This window comes from Squalius cephalus, assembly GCF_949319135.1.
Source record: "Squalius cephalus genome assembly, chromosome: 23".
Lineage (NCBI taxonomy): Eukaryota > Metazoa > Chordata > Actinopteri > Cypriniformes > Leuciscidae > Squalius > Squalius cephalus.
The window spans coordinates 9,178,964-9,199,608 of NC_137144.1; the positions used below are offsets into that span (position 1 = coordinate 9,178,964).

At 39.1% G+C, this 20,645-nt stretch overlaps 1 protein-coding gene across 3 annotated transcripts in view; it reads left to right on the forward strand.

The window, feature by feature from the left end:
- brsk2a (BR serine/threonine kinase 2a) overlaps nt 1-20,645 on the forward strand; it is a 220,666-nt gene that overhangs the window by 103,860 nt on the left and 96,161 nt on the right. For all 3 annotated transcript variants that reach the window (XM_079859711.1, XM_079859712.1, XM_079859713.1), the window contains exon 2: nt 8,443-8,537. In XM_079859711.1, the coding sequence (XP_079715837.1) occupies nt 8,443-8,537 (95 nt within the window). The remainder of the gene's footprint in view (nt 1-8,442; nt 8,538-20,645) is intronic.

Genomic DNA, 20,645 nt, shown 5'->3' on the forward strand with positions numbered 1-20,645 from the left:
CGATATACTTAAACAAACAACCTTTTTTTTTGCTTTTGCAAGTGTCTTTCACCTTATTTCAGAAGAAAAACAAAAGAAACTTTGTAAAAAGTGTGAACAGTCGAGTATCTGTCGGAATCTGAACCAAAATGTCTCTGTCTTGTAAAACAAACCAAATAAATAAATAAATACCTCACACATTTTCCATTTGCCCCTAAAGCCAGCAGAGACATGTAATAGTCTTTCAGGGTGTGTAAGGCTGTTTGCCCACCGCGGTGCGCCACACACACTCGTGTAGGATAAATGAGGCTGTGAGAGACTGAAGCTGTGGGAGATCGTATCCCAGTCCATCGATCCAGCCGAGAAGACACACACACACACACACACACACACACACACACACACACACACACACACACACACACACACACACACACACACACACACACACACACACACACACACACACACACACACACACACACACACACACACACACACGCGCGGACACCAGGCCTCCCCTGCCTCTTCTCCACCTGCTTTCCTCCGCTCTGCAGAGTTTAAAGATCGCTCGATCCTCTGATAGCTTTATCTCCAGCAGAGAGGGAGGTTTTACGATGACTGGAAAACGGATGAGTGGAATGAAAGAGTGGATAAATAAAAGTTTCCGTCTGGATTTTACCACTTTTGCTCCCGTTCTCAGTGGGAGAGCAGATCTGACGCTTCACTTTAAACAGCCTGCGCTCTCTTATCATTCCTATTCAACCAAGATAGTATACTGAGCCCTTGAATCCTATGTATATATGCTTATATACATACACCTGTATGTTTATCCCATTGCACAAGGGAGCACATCATCTTACACATCATCTTCTTCTAGAAGTGTCCTTCTAACCCCAGAGGCAATGTTCTTACTCCATAGCAGTGGATCTGCTCTCTCACAGCTTCAAAAGAAGGAGATGTGCTTTGAGTCTGAAAGTTTGAGCCACGGGAAGCACACGGTCTCCTCCGTCAGCAAAGCAACACAACAAAGCACACTCATGAGGCTGCAGAAGAGTGTGTGCGTGATACAGCTGTAATGCCATCACATCCACAGCGATTAAACACACTCCACGTGATGTTCAGAGCGCAACATGTGGCAAACCCCAAATATAAGCAAGAATATCTCACTTTATTCTCACTATACCCTTAATATCAGACACTTTCGGGTGAGAGACCTATCAGTAAAAAAATCAAATAAATTTAAACTTGAAATAAAATAATTTTGAAAATAATGATTGAGATGTGTATACAATGTATTCAATATGTAATAAAATGTTTTTTACTTGATGGCTACAAAACATAACATTTTAGGAATATCACATATACATATTTTTTTTTATCATTTTGTTTTGTCCTTTTGCCTTTTTATAAAAAATTTTATTAGTATAAATATATAACTAATAAAAATGGCAAAAGGACATTGGCAAAAAAAAAAATGGCAAAAGGACATTTATTTTTCTCCTTTTTTGTATTACTATGTCAAAATATTAGTAATATCCGTTAATACAGTCATTTAATGACAAATTTCTCGTTGTGCCTGATGGAGGACGCTGGGTTTGTTGCGTAACATTACGGTATTAATGACACGATAATAATGAAGAGAGACAGCTTGTGCAAACCGTTACACAACTGTGTCGAGCGGTCCAAGAGCCTCTGGGTCTGTCTGTGCTAATCTGTTCAACAGAAAACATCTGCTGCGTCCCTGATCACACCCGCAAACACACACGACACACACCGTATCCATGCATGCGCAAGCGCTGTGTATTTACTTGCACACAATGAGAGGTTAAAGCTCATCTCTGAGCATGAACCAGCTTATGGACAGACTCCTGGAGGAACTCGGGAAACATTATGGAAAAGCCCCTTTCTAGTCTCACAGGCCGTGTAGAGAGGAACAAAAATATGTGTCAACCTTCTGGCTACAAGCTCCCCGTGAGAGCCTGTACACATCTCACCATCAGCCCTGCTATTGATTCCTCACAACCCTTGTGGAACGGCACACTTCCATTACATTTTTTAAAGGGGTCATATCATGGACAACCGAAACAGACAATTGCCATTTTAAAAAAACAAAAAAATTCTATTGTGAAATGACGTGAAAATAAATTGACACTTCAAGAAGCGCCTTTTCCGGTTTGATATTTCCTGTTTTGTTTTCTGAGTTGTTTTGTTTTCTGAATTGTTGTTGTGTTTTCTGATTTTTTTTAATTTATTTGCCCTTCAGGGCCACCGTAGAAATCATCATTTGTTTACACTAGAATACGCAATGGCATGAGCATTAGCTTGGCCAGCTTCTTTTTCTTTAGATTTTAGATAGTTATCAGATTAGTGTTTTAACATACATACCAAATTTAAGTTTGGCTAGCAGTTTTGAAGATTTTGAAGCTCTTTTTCTGTTCAAGGACTGCCTCACTAGAAAATAGTTTGATTGTTGTCAAGATGGCCGCCAAATGAAATAACTTGATTAACAGGGACTTTTTGAGCTCATTAACATGTGACTGCCCATATATCAATGCTTATTAACTATGCTGGAGATTAGCCAATCATAGCAGAGCTCATTTGCATACAAAATAGTGGTCTTAAAGGTATGGTAGTTTTCAAAAACCACCCTTTAATTGAAATGTAAAACTTTAATCAATGATTATTTTCTATGCATGTTGAGATTAGCCAATCATAACAGAGCTTATTTACATATAGATGACTTAAAGGTTCAGTAGCCTTTAAAACAGCCTTTAAATTTAAAATTCAGTTTTAAAAATGCTTATTATCAATGCTGGTATACTGAGGATAGCCAATCACTAGCTCATTTACATGTTTTAAAGTCTTATAGTTCTAAAGGGCTGGTATAATGCCCCTTTTTACAATATGTAAAATAAGTCTCTGTTGTCCCCAGACACAGTGTGTATGTGAAGTTTTAGCTCAAAATACCCCACAGATAATTTTTTACAGCATGTTAAAGTTGTCCCGTTTTGAGGGTCAGTAAAAACGCATTGTTTCTTGTGTGTCCCTTTAAATGCAAATGAGCTGCTGCTCCCGGCACAGAGGGCGAAGCATTAGCGTATTCTGTCATGATAATCTATAAAATCGCTCGTGTGGGAACTGTTGTAAGAGTGACATGCTATTGCATTTGTGTTACCTACTGTATTGCATGTGAAAAGACGGATGCACAGCTTGAGCAGACTCACAAATGTGCTCTACTACACCAACTCTTCCTCTTCTCAACATGGACTTTGTGTTCCCGGGAGTGGGGTTTATGTAAATTTAAGGGTTAGTGATGATCACTACCCCGGGAGGAAGCTTGTGTAGTCCCTACCAGCCGTTTGTTGTAGTCCTTAAAAAACGATTTCTTTAAAAGCAAATATCTTCCTTTGCTTTGAACTTTGGGCATTGTAACTTTGCAGATGTTGTTTATGCTCAAAGTTAGAAAAGTGAAATCATAATCAACCACCCCTTTAAAGGTACTGTAGCCTTTAAAAAACATACATTTCAGATTCATTCTAAACATAAGTGAGTGTTAAAAATTGGTCATGTAAAACCTTGACTAACATTATAAATGGACTTCAATGAAAAATATAGTGTGAATGCAGGTACAGTTGGCTTTTGTGTATTTAGGATGTGTCCTCAGTGTAGCGTATGGATATTTTACAGCTATTTAAATGGATAAATTCTTTTGCAACAAATTTCTAAACAACATCAATGACAAATGCACTAAATGCTTCAGCTGTGTAGAATATGGCATCTTTAAAGCAGAAAGGCATGAGAATTTATTTCCTGTAGGAGTAGACGGATATTAAACCTTATATTGAACGTTTTACCCACGTTATGGTTGTGAGGATGACAGTAGGTGGCCCAGTTTGTCACGTGTGACTGCGTTTGCTTCAACAACTAAACACTTGACTGTCTGCACACGTCGCCAGACCTGTCAGCGGAGTCTAATTGACATTCAAATGTATGCATGCACCTCCTCAAAATTTGATCACCCCTACCGGGGGGAAGGTATCGTAGGGCTGAGCAGTAAAGGTCTTTTGGCAAAAATGACAGACGCCCACGTCTAAAAGCATATATGCGCACACTGCCGGGACAAACACCAGTCCTAGAAGTTGCAGCAGCGACTCATAGTGCTTTTGAAGCAAACTCATGCACAAAAAAAACGCTTTCGGCAAAACCCTGGCCACCCCATCATCAGAATTTAGCAGCGCTGTCGTGAGGGATCCAGATTTCCCGCAGCCTGTCAGTGACGTGTCCAGAGTGGGACGGGGGACAGCGAGAATGGGCCTGTCATAAAGAAACATCCTCCTGGTCGACAGGCCGAGAGCATTGCGGATCTAGAGAAAGAAAGGCAGTCAAAACACAGCAGCGGGACTCCACTGGGGCTTGTGCTGCCGTTCCGCTCAGATCTATTTTTAATGCCTCAAACTCCACGTCAGCAAAAGGAATGCATAATTATAGATTTTTGAATAATTCATGAGGGGCTCATTAGAATAAGGAGGCGGTTTGGCGAGCCACATATGTGCAGGGGCTTAGGAAACTTTTCCAGTTGTTGGTTGTTTTTAGGTAGTGCTCACATTTTAGGTAGCATAGTCCATCCATCCATCCATCCATCCATCCATCCATCCATCCATCCATCCATCCATCCATCCATCCATCCATCCATCCATCCATCCATCCATCCATCCATCCATCCATCCATCCATCCATCCAGTTGTTGGTTGTTTTTAGGTAGTGCCCACATTTTAGGTAGCATTGTCCAAAACATCCATCCATCCATCCATCCATCCATCCATCCATCCATCCATCCATCCATCCATCCATCCATCCAGTTGTTGGTTGTTTTTAGGTAGTGCCCACATTTTAGGTAGCATTGTCCAAAACATCCATCCATCCATCCATCCATCCATCCATCCATCCATCCATCCATCCATCCATCCATCCATCCATCCATCCATCCATCCATCCATCCATCCATCCATCCATCCATCCATCCATCCATCCATCCATCCATCCATCCATCCATCCATCCATCCATCCATCCATCGTTTTAGGTAGTGCCCACATTTTAGGTAGCATTGTCCAAAACATCCATCCATCCACCCCGTACATACAATTCACTGATTGCAGTGGCGAACTGATTATTGATATTTTTTTGCGTAATACTATGGTGTAACCTCAAAACACTTTTAACATTTGTGCATGATTAAACTGATACATTTTGATGTTTGTATCACTTCAGCTCCAGATGTATGGCTTTTCTAATTCTCACCTGGTACAGCATTGCACTTGTAATATGAAACGCTCTGTACAGTGACACACGAGTCACGTAATAAGAGCTCAAAGACTTGTAGAAGCAGATAAAATGTGTTTTTATGTCACGTTTGCTTTTGTTAACACTATTGGTTGCGTTTAGGGTAGGGTTTAGTGGAGGTGATACATTATTTTCTAACGCGATAGAGCATTAACATTTTAGTGCCAATCACTGGGCATTTCACTTTGAAAGTGTCGCGAAATGTGCAAGAAGCAACGCAATATCATTTTGCACAAATGTCACCACAGGCACGTTTATCCAATGAGCCTGGGTTGCAACGCAGATACCCCGAGCCCCCTAAACTAGTTCATACCCTGAGACACATTTTCTCCATTATTTTCATTTTACATCTTTGTTTTTTTTTTTGTTTTTTTTTTGGGAAAATGCCCACACATATCCGGAAGTAGGATGTCATTAAAGTCATCCCTGCCTGGGGAGAACCTGGATATTTTTAATTTCAGTAAAATTTCAATAGGTTCACAACTAAAATGTGCTAAAATGTAATAAAACCCCTCTGATAGAAGAACTAGCATTATTTAAAGTAGACACAAGTTTAAGATAATTGCCTAAATTGAGTCATGAGCCGACAGACATGAAGAAAAACTGTCCGCACGTTTGTGTACATATACAGAATGAACAACAACAAAATTAGAGATGCAGAAATCTTATTTCTGTCACAGAGGAGCAATAAGGAAAGGTCTGTGCATCTGGAGTCAGTTATGGCTGAGCGAAAGGAGGAATTTGTGAACTGATTATTCTTCAGCGAAATAGAGCTCATTTTGGCAGTATGATCATAACATGAAAGGAACACTAGATAAGATATTCAAGGTAGCATTATTTTCAGTAAACCTTTTTTTGGTCTTGTTATATACAGGAGTAGGGCTTTCAGGACTGCTTATTTATATGAACTGACTGGTATGGTATCACCAAACTATTTTATTTTTAATAATAAAAAAAAGAATCGTATTTTTTGGTCATTATTCTTCATCATTGGTTATTAACAGTTTTTCATTTTTAAATCACAACTTGCTTAAACTAAATACTAAAAATACTATAAATTGGGTCATTTCGTCAACTCATTCCATTTACTCAACATGGTACCAGAGCAGTATTTTTTGGTATGAATGGTGACAGTTATTGAATAAAAGGATAAAATATGCTATCCTGTTCAACTGGTCTTCAGGCATAATGATAAAATATTATTTCATATATATTTAAAAACGAATCTACTCAACTATTGCAACTCCGACTGCAATATATGCTAATGCACATATTACATCTTGGGTCAAGGTGAATATTGTGTTTTTGAGCATTATGATGATGTTGCAGTGGACAGGAGCTCTTTTAATTGTATTGATTGTGAAGGTGCACACAGACTGAAATCGATACAGATCAAGCGCTCGCTCTGTTGTCAGTTATACGCTGTGACTCGGCCGAGTGTTCTTGAGTTCTTATCAGAGCAGATGGAGCGCGCACGAAGAGTTTCGTTCAGCAGTTCTCCTGTCGCATGGCTTTTTTCCCTTCTTTTTGATAAGGCCATTTCTTCTGCCCTTGCACTTAATACACTCTATCTTTGTGATAATGTCATGCGGTATGACGTCTGACTGTGATATGCTCTCTACATATATATTTGTGCTAATGTCTCTGTGTATTATCATTGCTGGCTGGAATAGGTCACAGTGCTCAAAGTGCATGAAATTCCTGGCCTCTTGAATCTCATAAACAGAAGCCTTTTGATTATGAGAAAGGACATTTTGTTTTTTCATTTTTGGGGGTATTTTTATTCCTGTTATTATGAGATATTTTTTCTTTATTTGTGGCCGGTGATGATGATTGGATCAATTCTAATGGTCTTGTCAACTGTTGAGTTCGCTGTCAGGCATCATTATTGTTTAATTAGCTTCGGATGACATTTGAATAATATTCCCTCTCTGTCTCTCCATCACTTGGCAGGGCAGAGCACCTGAAGTGAACACTCTGAAAGGTGCAGGGCTCTATTGTATAACGTATCCCTGTACGGTACACCCTATATCAGAGGTCACCAATTAGCAGTTTGCAGTCCAGATCCAGACCCAAGACTGATTCCACCCGGAATGTGAATCGTTTATCATAAATTAATGTAATTATAACAGCATTTTTTTTTTTCCCCTTGGAGAAGCTGAAGCTGATATGGTTTAAAAATAAATAAATAATAATATTAACACTATTTTCAGGAAGAGAAAAAAAAAAAAAACCTTTTGAAAAACCCTTCAAAAGCAGCCATTTTCCTTTAGCTTGTAAAGAGCCATTGAGTCACATGAGAGCAGTAGTTGTTCAGGAGTGTCTGTTGAGTGTCATCGGGGACGAGGATTTGGTTGGGATGAGGTGGGGGGTTTCTTACTTACTTTATTACAAACTAAAAACATTCACTGCATCCTCTTTGCAAATCACAGCATTTTTCGTTTATGCGCTTGTCAGTTTTCCGATACGCGTGCACCTTAGGATATGAAACATTCATTATCTTGTCTCGCACAGGCGTCAAACCCTCCCTATCTACCCAACAATTCGTGGTGCAGCAAACAACTTTGCTGAATCGTCTTTCGTGGTTTTTGTTTCATTTGAAAATGCTTGCTCAAATGTGGAAGGACCTGAGGTATTTACGCTAGAGATTTTTCTTTAGAAAGTCCTTGAAAGTATGGAGAAGAGAGGGGAACCGTGAAGCATGGCTCTGTAAGCCTGTAAACATTCAACACTTTGACTAATAAAAGTGTTAACCGTGTGGCGGATGTTTCGTAGAAACCATTTTCTTTGAGCTGCTCGCGCACCATGAAACTCCACGTCACGAGTGATAAAGCAGAAAGGCCTTTAGGTTGCTGCTGTACACCATCAATTTGGCTCGCAGTTTTGCTTATCTACTATACCTGGCCGTTGCTCTTGAGATATGAATGGAGCGTCTCACAGATGCCGAGGGAAAGACGCTCGTGTTTCGGTGTGTGAAAGGAAATGACCTGTGAAAGGGTTTTTGTGCAGTTGTGATTAAATTGCTCAGCCATGTTGCAGACCAATGTTGTGGATGCAGACCAATGATTAGACCAGTGGTTTTCTTTCAACCTTTTTCTTCATTTCTTTTTTTCCTCTAGGCCTTGTAAAGCTCGGGATCCACTGTGTCACATGTCAGAAAGTCGCCATAAAGATTGTAAACCGAGAAAAGCTCAGCGAATCCGTGTTAATGAAGGTAAGATTTCATTCTTTTTTGGGAAATATCAGATTTACACACAAAAAAACAGAAATAATTCACTCCAAAATGTAAATTGTCATCATTTGCTCACCCAAAACTTGATTTGACTTACTTTCTTCTATGAAACACAAAAGGAGAAATTTAGCAGAATGTCAATGCTGCTCATTCCATACAATGAAACTGAATTGTGACCAAAGGCTCTCAAGCTCCAAAAAATGACAAAAAGCACCATAAAAGTATAGTCCGTTTAACTCATGCACTATATTTTTCAAGTCTTCTGAAGTTATACTGTATGATAGCTTTGTGTTTGTTTGTTTTTTTAATTAAAAGTCATTATTCATTGAAAATCTTCCCTTTGTTGCAGCTCATAAATGTAAAAAAAAAATATATATTAAGTCGATAATGCTAAACGTTTTTGTTCTTGTGTCTTGTAAATCTGGAGGTGCCATATTTGCATATGCACAAAATTAAATCTGTCTGAATAACAAATTTAGGTTTAAGATTAAGTTTTTAACACAGCTATCATTCACCTTCACAAGACTGATTGTACAATGTTATGCTCATATAAAACATAATGCCGTAAGTCATATTGACTACTACTTTTATGGTGCTATTTTTGGAGCCGGTCAATGTTCACGATTATTGTATCTAAAAAACAGCATGAATATCCTGCCTAACATCTCTATTTGTTTTTCATGAAAACAAGAAAGTCATACAGGTCTGGAACAGCATGTTGGGTGTTTAATGCGTTCATTTCTCCCTCTAGTTTTTCCTAAAATTGTTTAAAAATAAAGATGAAACAAATGAATTAATGAATGAAACCGAGACTACAGCCTCATAATGATATTTATTGCCTGTAAAACTATACTCTGGGTAGTAGTTGGCCCATAATGATCTCCTCTGATAAAAGCAGTCATGGGAACACAGAGACTAAAACTGAAGACCAAAGAACCTGATTAAGGCTAATTGTCTTTCAAGGGAGGCGTATTAAATTATGAGATGCTTGTTATTATTTGGAAATGGGGGCAAACTTGTAGAATGCCTTAATTTAGAATATCATCTAACACACATGCTTAAAATATATAATTTTGGATGCAAACTTATATAGTAACTGTTTTCCTTTTGCTCTAACGGATATTAACGAGGAAGGGATTTGGCCAGGACAAGCAGCAATAAATAAACTCAGCAAGATTAGAGACTGTAAACACTACAATTCTTTCAGATATTTGCACATTTGAGGTTTTTCCAGGAGGCCGAGACCCAAATAAAGATCTTTTTTGGAAACAAGCAGCACCTCAACTAAAAATTAACTAAAAACTATTTTTTTCAGGACCATTTAACCTGTTCGAATCATGTCCATTATTTTTTGTGTGTGTTCACATAGCAAGTGCCAAAACTTTTAGCAAGTTTCATACCATTCCGATGAATTAAAAAAAAAAAAAAAAAAAAAAAAAAGTAAAAAGTTTCGGTCAAAAAGACAGAAGAGGGTAAAAATTTTCAAACATTGTACAACATACAAAGTCATCTACAGTTACCTAATCTTTTGGATGTAACCAAAAGAAACAAGCTATAGCTCGATTCCACATATTTTGTGTGCATGTATATATATAGATAGAGATAGATGGATAGAGAGAGAGAGAGAGAGAGAGAGAGAGAGAGAGAGCGCGCTTACATTTAAATTCAGTCTAATGTTTTGTCTACAAGTCTAAAAAAAATGGTATTGTACTTGGCATCACAATTGTACCATGTTCAAAAAAACGTGGACATTTTTAAAGCACTGCTCTCTGCGCTCATGGCAGCCAATCAGAACCCTTCGCGGAGCGGGCAGCCAATCAGAACCCCTTGCCGAGCGGGCAGCCAATCAGAACCCCTCGCTGAGGGGGCAGCCAATCAGAAGCCCTCGCCGAGCGGGCAGCCAATCAGAACCCCTCGCCGAGGGGGCAGCCAATCAGAAGCCCTCGCCGAGCGGGCAGCCAATCAGAAGCCCTCACCGAGCAGGCAGCCAGTCAGAAGCCCTCACCGAGTGGGCAGCCAATCAGAAGCCCTCGCCGAGCGGGCAGCCAATCAGAAGCCCTCACCGTGCGAACACGCCCCATATCCGCGTCTCATCAGCACCAACACTTCCACATAAACTCCAAACGACCCGACTGCACTTCAGAAACAATGAAGACGATTAAACTTAAACTAATCAGATGCTCCTCAGGTCTAAACAGTCTGTGTTTACAATGTAATTTATTCCACATATCACATAAATAATGCATGTTCCACCCTGCCTGAACTTGAAGTTTAATGTGACTACAACAGATATTACAATTTGCAGCCGTTGTTTTCATGTAATTACTTCGGTATGAGGTAAAAGTCGATTTGAACAGCCACCAATTTATCTCCACATGGGTTTGAGAGATGAGGGGGTGGATTGTCAGGGTTATTTTGGACAGCAGCCTCTGTTCGGAGCATATGTGTGTGTGAGTGTATGTGTGTGTGATTTGGTGTGCTGTCTTACTCTTGGCTTTGACATTCTCATTGTTGTCGTCCTGTCACCGAGATGAATATGGGCTATCCCAGCACCTGCCTCTCCTCTCATTCCTGGGGCTCCAGACCAGCATTGCAAATGTCACCTTTTTAAATGCAAATGTTGCATTCTCTGTTTCCGTCCTGGCACCTACGCCCCGACGCCATGTCCCGCTGGGAATGAGACTCTCACAATCATTCTTTCCAGTGTCCACATCACTGATTTTATTTGTAGATGTAGAGGACATAACCATATGAAGTGCACACAAGCACACATGGGACAAATTCACAGCAGCCGTGTTGAAGGATTATAAGAAAGAGGATTTAGATTGAAAAAGATGATGTTATGGAAGCTATGAGAGTTAGAGAAGGACTTCAGTTTGGGCTTAAATAAATAGTTCACCCAAATATGAAATTCTGTATTCATTCACTCACTCGCATGTCTTTTTGAAACCATTTGGATTTGTTTCTTCTGTGGAACACAAACAGAGATGTTTTGCAGAATGTCCAGGCTGTACTTTTCTGTATAGTGATAGTCAATAGTGACCATTACTGTCATTTTCAGTGAATAACAAATGTAATTTTGGTTTGTTTATCACACAAAGCTGTTATATAACTTAAGAAGACTTGAAATATGTAATATAGACTATACTTACTTTTATATTTTCACATCCTTTTTATGTAGCTTGACTAACCCAGTGTTATTTTAGTCACCGAAATACAACCGAAAGGGCACTTTACTATTAGTTATTATAGGTTGTCGGCCCCGACTCTCAAATTACTTTAATTTATTTACATTTTTATACGAACTGTTAGATACCCTGAAAATTTTAAATTGTGGATGTGTGTCTGAATTGTGACAAAATTGACTTTCAGCAGCTTTAAACTAGGGGTGAGCACGGCACAACCTAACGTGGGGCTAGTTGTAACACACATGGTTTAAAACTTTCCAAACATGCTAGCAAGATGAAACTTAGTGTATTTACTAGTTGCCATATCAACACTATATAGTGAAAAAATTGCGGCAAAATTAAAAAAATCTTTGGAAGATATCATTGAACATTTATTTAACCATAGCAAAAGTAAATTCCTTACTGAAGTTAAATTTTCATCCCTTTTTTTTGTGTGTGTGTGTTTATTTAAAACTAGACAAATCTGATATTATTTCTATCTTATATCTGTTATATAAAGGGGTGGTATAATGCCCTTATCACAAGATGTAAAATAAGTCTCTGATGTCCCCAGAGTGTGTATGTGAAGTTTTAGCTCAAAATACAGATATTTTTATTAGTGGTGGGCCGTTATCGGCGTTAACGCGAGACTCTTATCGCGCGATAAAAAAAATATCGCCGTTAATCTATTCTCCAAATTGGGTTGGGAGCTGGCTCAAGCTACACAAGCTATGATGACGCAATCTTCCCGCGGCCGCGAGGAACACCCGGCTGCAACGCATCATATTCGTCGTCATCTTAAGTAAACACGGCTGAAAGTGAAAGCTGGTGTAAAAGATCAGTGCAACATCCATTATTTGGACAATTAGTTCGGATTTAAGCCGTCCGACGTAGACTGTGTGGTGTAACAGTTTGGTAAGTAAACACACGACTAATCCGTTCTACCACCTCAAATTCAAAACGAAACATATCACTGAATACCAGCGCGCGCGTATTATTCCCAATATATCTTAGTGAGTGGTGTAGCACACAATCTCTTTTTATTAAAAGCGCCCGATTTTAAGAAACCTTGTTGTGTTTCTTTTTAACTGAAAAGACATCAGTTAGACAATATTCTCATTTTAAATTTGGGGTTTCATAAGCTCCAAGCCATAATAAACATTATACCTAAAAGTCTCTGCAGCTAGTGTACTTAAATTTTATTTATCTGCAAAATTATGTTGTATACTTACAGTTTTGCACAATATATGTTCTCAAAACTACATACACCCTTTCAAAAAAAAAAAAAAAAAAAAAAAAACATTTAGCAGTTGTTTAGCAGGGTCTGTGTAACCTGTTCTGAAATGGTTTTATTATAATATCGTTATCGCAAGAGGCTGCAATGTATATCACAATATGGATTTTAGGCCATATCGCCCATCCCTAATTAATAGCCTATAGTTGTTGATAATAACATAGGCCTACCTAATGTTGCCTACGGACGGTAACAGTACAGTAGTAACCTTTACAGGTTATGAGTAGAACAGCTTTCTCAAGCAGTTTGTGATGCATTTTGGAAACAGGAGATGAGCACCTGGTCTAATGCGCCACCTGGCTTGAGAAACCCGTTCTCAAAGACTTGCTTTTATAGTCATTATTTGGGTAGCACACATATTCTGAATGCCTTCGGCAGAATTCAAATGAGCCATTTTAATCTAGATTAATCTAGATTAATTTCAAAATTAATCTAGATTAATCTAGATTAAAAAAATTAATCTATGCCCACCTCTAATTTTTATATAGTATGTTAAAATTGTACATTTTTTGAGGGTGAACAAAAACGCACTGTTTTTTGTCTGTTCCTTTAAATGCAAATGAGTTGCTGCTCCCGGCACAGAGGGCGGAGCTTCAAGAGCTTGCACTCACACAGACATGCACTGAAAATTTCAAAAACTTTTAGCCTTTTATGTTCAAACCGGATTCAGACAATGATGAAGACGAGACTCAAGAAGAAGTGACAACATGTAGAATGCAACAGGACGTTTCTGAATGGTTAGTTGATGAATTTATGATGCTTGTGTAGTTATCTTCTAGTCATTGATTAGCATATTCTGTCTTGATAATCTATAAATCATGTTCAGGGGGCGGGGTTTATGTAAATTTTAGGGTTGGTGATGTCACTAACCCTGGAGGAATGTCTTGTAGTCCCAACTAGCCGTTTGTTGTAGTCCTTAAAAAGCCATTTCTTTAAAAGCAAATATCTCCCTTTGCTTTGAACTTCGAGCATTGTAACTTTGCAGATGTTGTTTATGCTCAAACAGCAACATTACACACTAACTAAAGTTCAAATCTTAATCAACCACCCCTTTAACAGATGAGATAGTTCTTCAATGCTGATCTAATCAGCAGAAGAAACTAGCCAGGTTTAAATCCCAGGTGAGGCACATTGTAACACTGCGTTACAATGAGCCCCTATTAGAACTGCTATTCTATTCTATACTTTTATGAATTCTATTGCAAAACATGAGAAAAGGTGAATAAAGACTGAGGGCCCTATTTTAACGATCTAAGCGCATGGTCTAAAGCGCAGAGCGCAAATTCACTTAGGGCGTGTCCGAATCCACTTTTGCTAGTTTAATGACAGGAAAAATGGTCAGCGCGCCCAGCGCATGGTCTAAAAGGGTTGTCCCTATTCTGTTAATGAATAGTGGGTGTGTTTTGGGATTTACGTGCATTAAATCAATCAGAGTCTCATCTCCCATTCCCTTTAAATGCCAGTTGCGCTCGCGCCATGGCAAATTCGCTTTTTATATGATGGAATTTGATAGTGGAAAGACCGAACGCGTCTCCAGAGCGCAAACAGAACTGCTCGTGCGCGAGGTTAAAGCGTGCAAGCAGACCATCTACGGGACAAGCCAGACTCCACCATATATTGATGTACACAATAATAATCTTTTACATTGTAATCCTTTTATTTGAAATATTTTGCATGTTTGTGTGCTGCAGTACCCTGTGTGTTAATAAGCAGAGTGTACGCATGTTGTGGACCCGCCTATAGGCGCCCATTACTAACGTGCTCTTTAAATAACAAATAAAATATTGCGCCATTGACTTTAGACCAGGTTTCAGTTGGTCAACTGCGCAGTCTATTTTTTGTTGCCTCAAAATAGCAACGCGCCAACAATACACCTCGTTGATAAATGAATAATTGATAAAATAAAATGATAACTGCGTCAGGCTGAAACTAGCAAAAAGTTTGCTGCTGCATTTGTGCCGGGTGTAAGATAGGGCCCTGAGAGTCAATGTTCAGAAATGAATAATTATTATTATATTTTGAACTATGCTGTATTGTTGTGTTTTGTGGTGTGTTTGTTGTCAAACTCAAAAATGAGTTAATTCTGGCCAAAACTGACACCAGCCTCACGTGTATCTTTACCAAGAAGACAATCCCAGATAACATTGGCACAAATGAGATAAATCATCCAAAGATGGCAGATGGAGATGAAAATTGACTATTCATTTTATCCAGTGATTAGAAGTATCAATAAAAGTATTTGGCTATTTTTAATTAAAATGTACTATTGTTCCAAATGTGTAATTTTAAGTTTATTAGAGCATCATATTATTAGCTTAGCACCATACTATCAATTGTGAGGCATGTGCTGCACACGAGGAGTGCAATTTAGTGCGGTGTGCAGAGTTGCCATCAATGTACAGTAGAGCGTTTCAAATCACTCACTTCTATTTTTTATACAGTATAGCTTACCTTGGAAGTTAGCTGACTATGTAAACAGTATATAGCAGTGCAGCTCACAAGGCTTTGGAAAAGAGTGTGTGTTTGATAGGGAGTGTGTAACTGATGGTCTCTGTGATTGAACATGAGTGTATTGTGTACGTGTGAGAACGCGAGTGGGATGTGGCGCATTGTCAAGGCCTAAGGGAATATTTAACATTTGTAAAACTCCCGAGATTATAGAGTTTATACTGACTCATAGCTACACATACACACACACACACCATAGTCTGCAAAAAGCAGATAAGTCCCCGTCTCTGTGTGTGTGTGTGAACATATATACATTTTCATACGCTTTTCTTCATGTGAGCACCCCTTAAAACTAGAGGTTTAATCTACATTTCAAACAAGTTTCAAAGTCGGCCAAGTAAATAGATTAGCATTAGCATATCTGAGTTCAGAGGGGTAAGAAACACAAACACACAAATATAAACACACACATTGAAGTGTATTGTATCTGGGAGTGTTTGGCCATGTTCAAAATGGAACACTAGCGTATTACATTTTGCGCACTGTACACTGTATACTACATACTTCTGCACTGCAGTATTTTCAACATTTAAATATACTATACTAAATATAGCATCTCTTTCAGAAAAGCAGGTGATATGGCGTTCTGTGTGTGTTAAAGCGGGCGCACAGCGAGTGCTGGTCTGATGATTGTGCTTCCTATGAGCTCTGGGTCTGATTAAAGATCATTATCCACGGTAACTCGCTCTCTCACTCTCCTCTACTGACACAGCATCAAAGAGACACAACAGGGAGAGAGGGAAACGGGGAATAGATGGATGCAGATAAGGAGACCAAGATGAATAGAAGGAGAAATGCAGAGTGTGAGATAATGTATGTAAGTCAGAGCACTATTTGAAATTGCAGTTTGATTTCCCGTAACACTGGCTCTTACACCGTTTCTGCAGTGTCGACATTACCGTTGTTGTGTTGTTATACTTCCAGAACCATTTTTTCCCTGTTGTCATCGTCTGATAGTCCTTCACCTCTGCTGCATAATTAAAGTTGCGACAGTTGTTTGCATGAAGTTTCCAACATTTTTTTTTGTTTTTGGTTAAATAAGTGCACTTTTTCTGTATTTGAAGTGCACTTTTTTATGTTGGAATGTTTAGCATGAACACACTTTTTGCACTATACAACAAAATAGCATAGAATATAGTGCAAAAGTACGCGAATATGGACGCACCTAATATCATTAATTGCAATGCTTTCTAATTTTCTAGAAACACAGAGCTTAATGTGCTTTCAGAAAGTTCATATTTTAATTTAAAGGGGGGGTGAAATGCTCATTTTTACTCAATCTCCTGTTAATCTTGAGTACCTATAGAGTAGTATTGCATCCTTCATATCTCCAAAAAGTATTTAGTTTTATTATATTTATAAAAGAAAGATAGGCTGTACCGAGTCTTTCCGGAAAAAAACGAGCAGCTGGAGGCGGGCCGTGTGGGCGGAGCTAAAGCTGTGCTTACCCGCCGAGCTAACAACAACACTAGACATTTGAAGCAGTTTTACTCACCGAACCTTTATCATTGTGACTGCTCGATCCTTAAGTATTAGACGATCTGCAAATCCGTCGATCTGGGCTTTGTTTATCAAGTCAAGTCAAGTCATCTTCATTTATATAGCGCTTTTAACAATGTAGATTGTTTCAAAGCAGCTTTACAGAGATAAGCGTATAATTTAAGGTAACAGAGATTGTTTCGGCTTTACAGCAGAGTTAAGTTATTTCCATCTAAAGTTAGTTTTGATTGATTTGCTTCCGTCGCAATGATCATTTATTATTAAAATAGGGGCCGCTAAGACGACACCATTCCCTCTACACAGACTTTAAACGCGAACCTGTGAGAAACACTGATGGCGTTCACATGCGCATTTAGAATGGGTTCTATAGTTATGTGCGTTTGAATATATGCAGGTTTGGAATTCCCTACAAGCCAAGCCTAAACAAAGTACTTGTCTTTCCTTATAAATTTTGATAAAGAATTTAATTTTATTTTGTTGCTTTGGGGTAGGAACGCGAAACGAATTTTCCCGACAACGCCTTATCTGTAGAGTGGTAAAGGGATCCTCCATAGGGAGAGACTAGTTGGCACTTCAGCACTGCGTTGTCATCGGTCCAGGCGAAGGTCCTTCGTCAGATCTGGATACGGCCTGGATCCGGCAGGCTGCAGGAAAACCTCGGGATAAACACAGACACTAAAATTAGCGTAGATGCCATTCTTCTCATGATGTAACGAGTACATCAGGATTTTTGGGAAGTGTTCCCGGTTCCGGCTGACCTAATATATGCAGCCTAACATTAAATTATAGAAGTCTATAATGTATTATGTGAAAGCTAGGTCAAAGAGATGTGTCTTTAATCTGGCTTTGAACTGACAGAGTGTGTCTGCTTCCCGGACAATGGTAGGAAGACTGTTCCAGAGTTTTGGTGCTAAATAGGAGAAGGATCTCCCGCCAGCAGTCGATTTTGATATTCTAGGTATTATCAACTGGCCGGAATTTTGAGATCGCAATAGACATTTTTGATAGTTTATAAAACAATCATCGTCGAAATGCAGGGAACAAACAGTCTACACAACTCTGTTTATGCTCAGGAAAAACAAACTCCATCCACTGGTGCCTTAACGCTGGGTTCTTTGGGAATCTGTGCAGGGTTGTCTTGCCCTGGCAACCAAAAACACACTTCTTTGGTGACACTGGCTTCCCAAAAGCCGGGCAGGGCGCTTTGATGGCGAACTGCTTTCGCTCTCTTGCTCTGGTCTACGAGTGCGCGCGCGCCCGCGATCTTACCGGAGAAGTGCCCTTAGGACCCATATAAGGAAATTCCGCTCCATCTGACGTCACTCAGACCCATACTCGAAAAAAACTTTTCAAAACTTGTGACAAACCGGAAGGACAATTTTTGGCACAGAAATACTCCTTCAAACGTACAATTTAATTTTTGAAACTTTGTCCATGTTTAGCATGGGAATCCAACTCTTTAACAGTGTAAAAAACTCAGTATGCATGAAATAGCATTTCACCCCCCTTTTAATTTAATTTAAAAGAGTTATTTTATACTGGTGACTGACGTAGTTTTCAAAGAGTTTATATATAGCTAACATTACGCTAATAGTAGATGGAGAAAGTAGATGCATTAAAATAGCTTGAATGTAAATTTACACCCTTGCCTCATTTAGTATACGTGGTTCTATGAATATGCAAATTAGCCCTGCCTCCACTCACTCACTCCAGCTCAGAGATCCACTCGTTGACGGTCACACGTTGACCTGATTGGTTACAAGGTGGTTTGTGATGTCAGAAACTGTCTTTTGAGACTGTCTTTGGTTCACCGCAGTTTTAAGGAGAATATACTCAGCAATGGTGTTGACATATGAATTTACACATGGTTTGTCTTCCACATGTCACTTTCACTTTCAATGAGAGTTCCAGCAATTGAATTGCTGTCAGTGCAAATGCACCTTTATAGACACCTGGTTACAATTCAAGACGGAAAAAAAGATTGAATCACAATGAGGTGCAGCACTTGTTCTTATGCGGTCTGCAATACAAAACTTTCAGCCCACTGAACTCTATTATGATGTAGAACTATAGACCTCTTAGCTACTGAATGCTTGATGCGCTCCTCGAGCAGTCATACTCTCTGTTCCCAAACGAATTATTCCCGCAGCAAAAAGCTGAGACAGTTTTCCCCACTGGGTTTGCAGGTCTGAGCCGTGCGCTCGTGAATCAAATAGCTATAGATTCCAGCGTTGCTTTTTTTCATCCGCCCTAGTAGAGCCTATCACACTCTGAACGGGGTATTAGACGCCCTTTGTGAGGCATAAATCATCCCACAATCTGCACCTTCTCCCCTCGGCTTCAGCTGGTATTGATTTGAAGCGTCCAGTGACAAGCGCTCAATATCCACTCTGATCTCAGAACAGAGGTACCAATTCAGGCGGCTCCTCACAAAGGCTGTTGGTTTATTTTATTGTTCTGGCCTGGATGCCCTCAATGAAATATTGGAAGACATCCACTTTCATTTGTGTTACTTTAGGCTGAGAGGTTACGGCATTTACACACTAGAGAAACCTCTGATGAAGTGTTTGGCGGTTAGGAATACGTAACATCGTTTGAAATAGGGTTTGGAAAAAGCCAGAGCGATGGAATGCACATATTGGGTCTACGAAAGCTCAAGTGGACTCGTCACTTGCTTACTTACACATTGCAGGATGGAGCCTCACTTTTGGAAATGCTTGTTGAAATCATTAGATTTGATTAGATTAGTTGCTTGGTCCTGATGCAAAACCAGTTGGGAATCATTGGCGCAAACCAGTGGAAGCCAACCCTGCCCCTGGAAAACTACTTTCCTGCAGACTTCAGTTCCAACTAGGGGTGTAACAATATATCATGTCACAATATATCGCAATACAAAAATGCAACAATGTGCATTGTGGATAGTGACAATATGTATTGTGTATAGTTATACATAATAAAAATAAAAATTACTGTGTGAAACAATGCAAGTTTTCAGAGTTTTAGTGTCAGTACTATATTAAACTGCTATATATAATGTTGAATATAATGTATAATAAATCAATGGGAGACTATTTGTGGGTCCTGATAATGCCAAATGTTACCAGTAAAAAACTGGCCTACATTATTTTAAATATATCTAGTCAGTGAAAGAGTGCAAGCAAATTCGTCTAAAATAATTCTGTTTTCAGCTTCAGAATCATTAATATTTTTATTCTGGTGTCACTATTGTCCAAGCCTATTCATTTACACCCACAATGTGAAACCAAATTTAGCATTTTAATCAACAGTTCATTTTTTGTTAATCTTTTACCATATGTCTTGGAGTATCGCAATAATATCGTATCATGAGTTCAGTATCGTGATACGAATCGAATCGTGACATGAGGGTATCGTTACACCCCTAGTTCCAACCCTACTCCAGTAGACCTACCTGTTATTTCCTGAACACCTGGTGGTTAAGGCTGATGTAAACTCTAGTTAGCTTTGGTTGGAAAATCCAAAAATATTTAGAGATTACCCTGACTTTCGGTTGTGGAACCCAACATAGTTGGGTTGATTTTAAAACAGGATGGCATGCACAAAAATGGAAAATGAGTTGGGAGCGGAAAATGTGAAGTGATT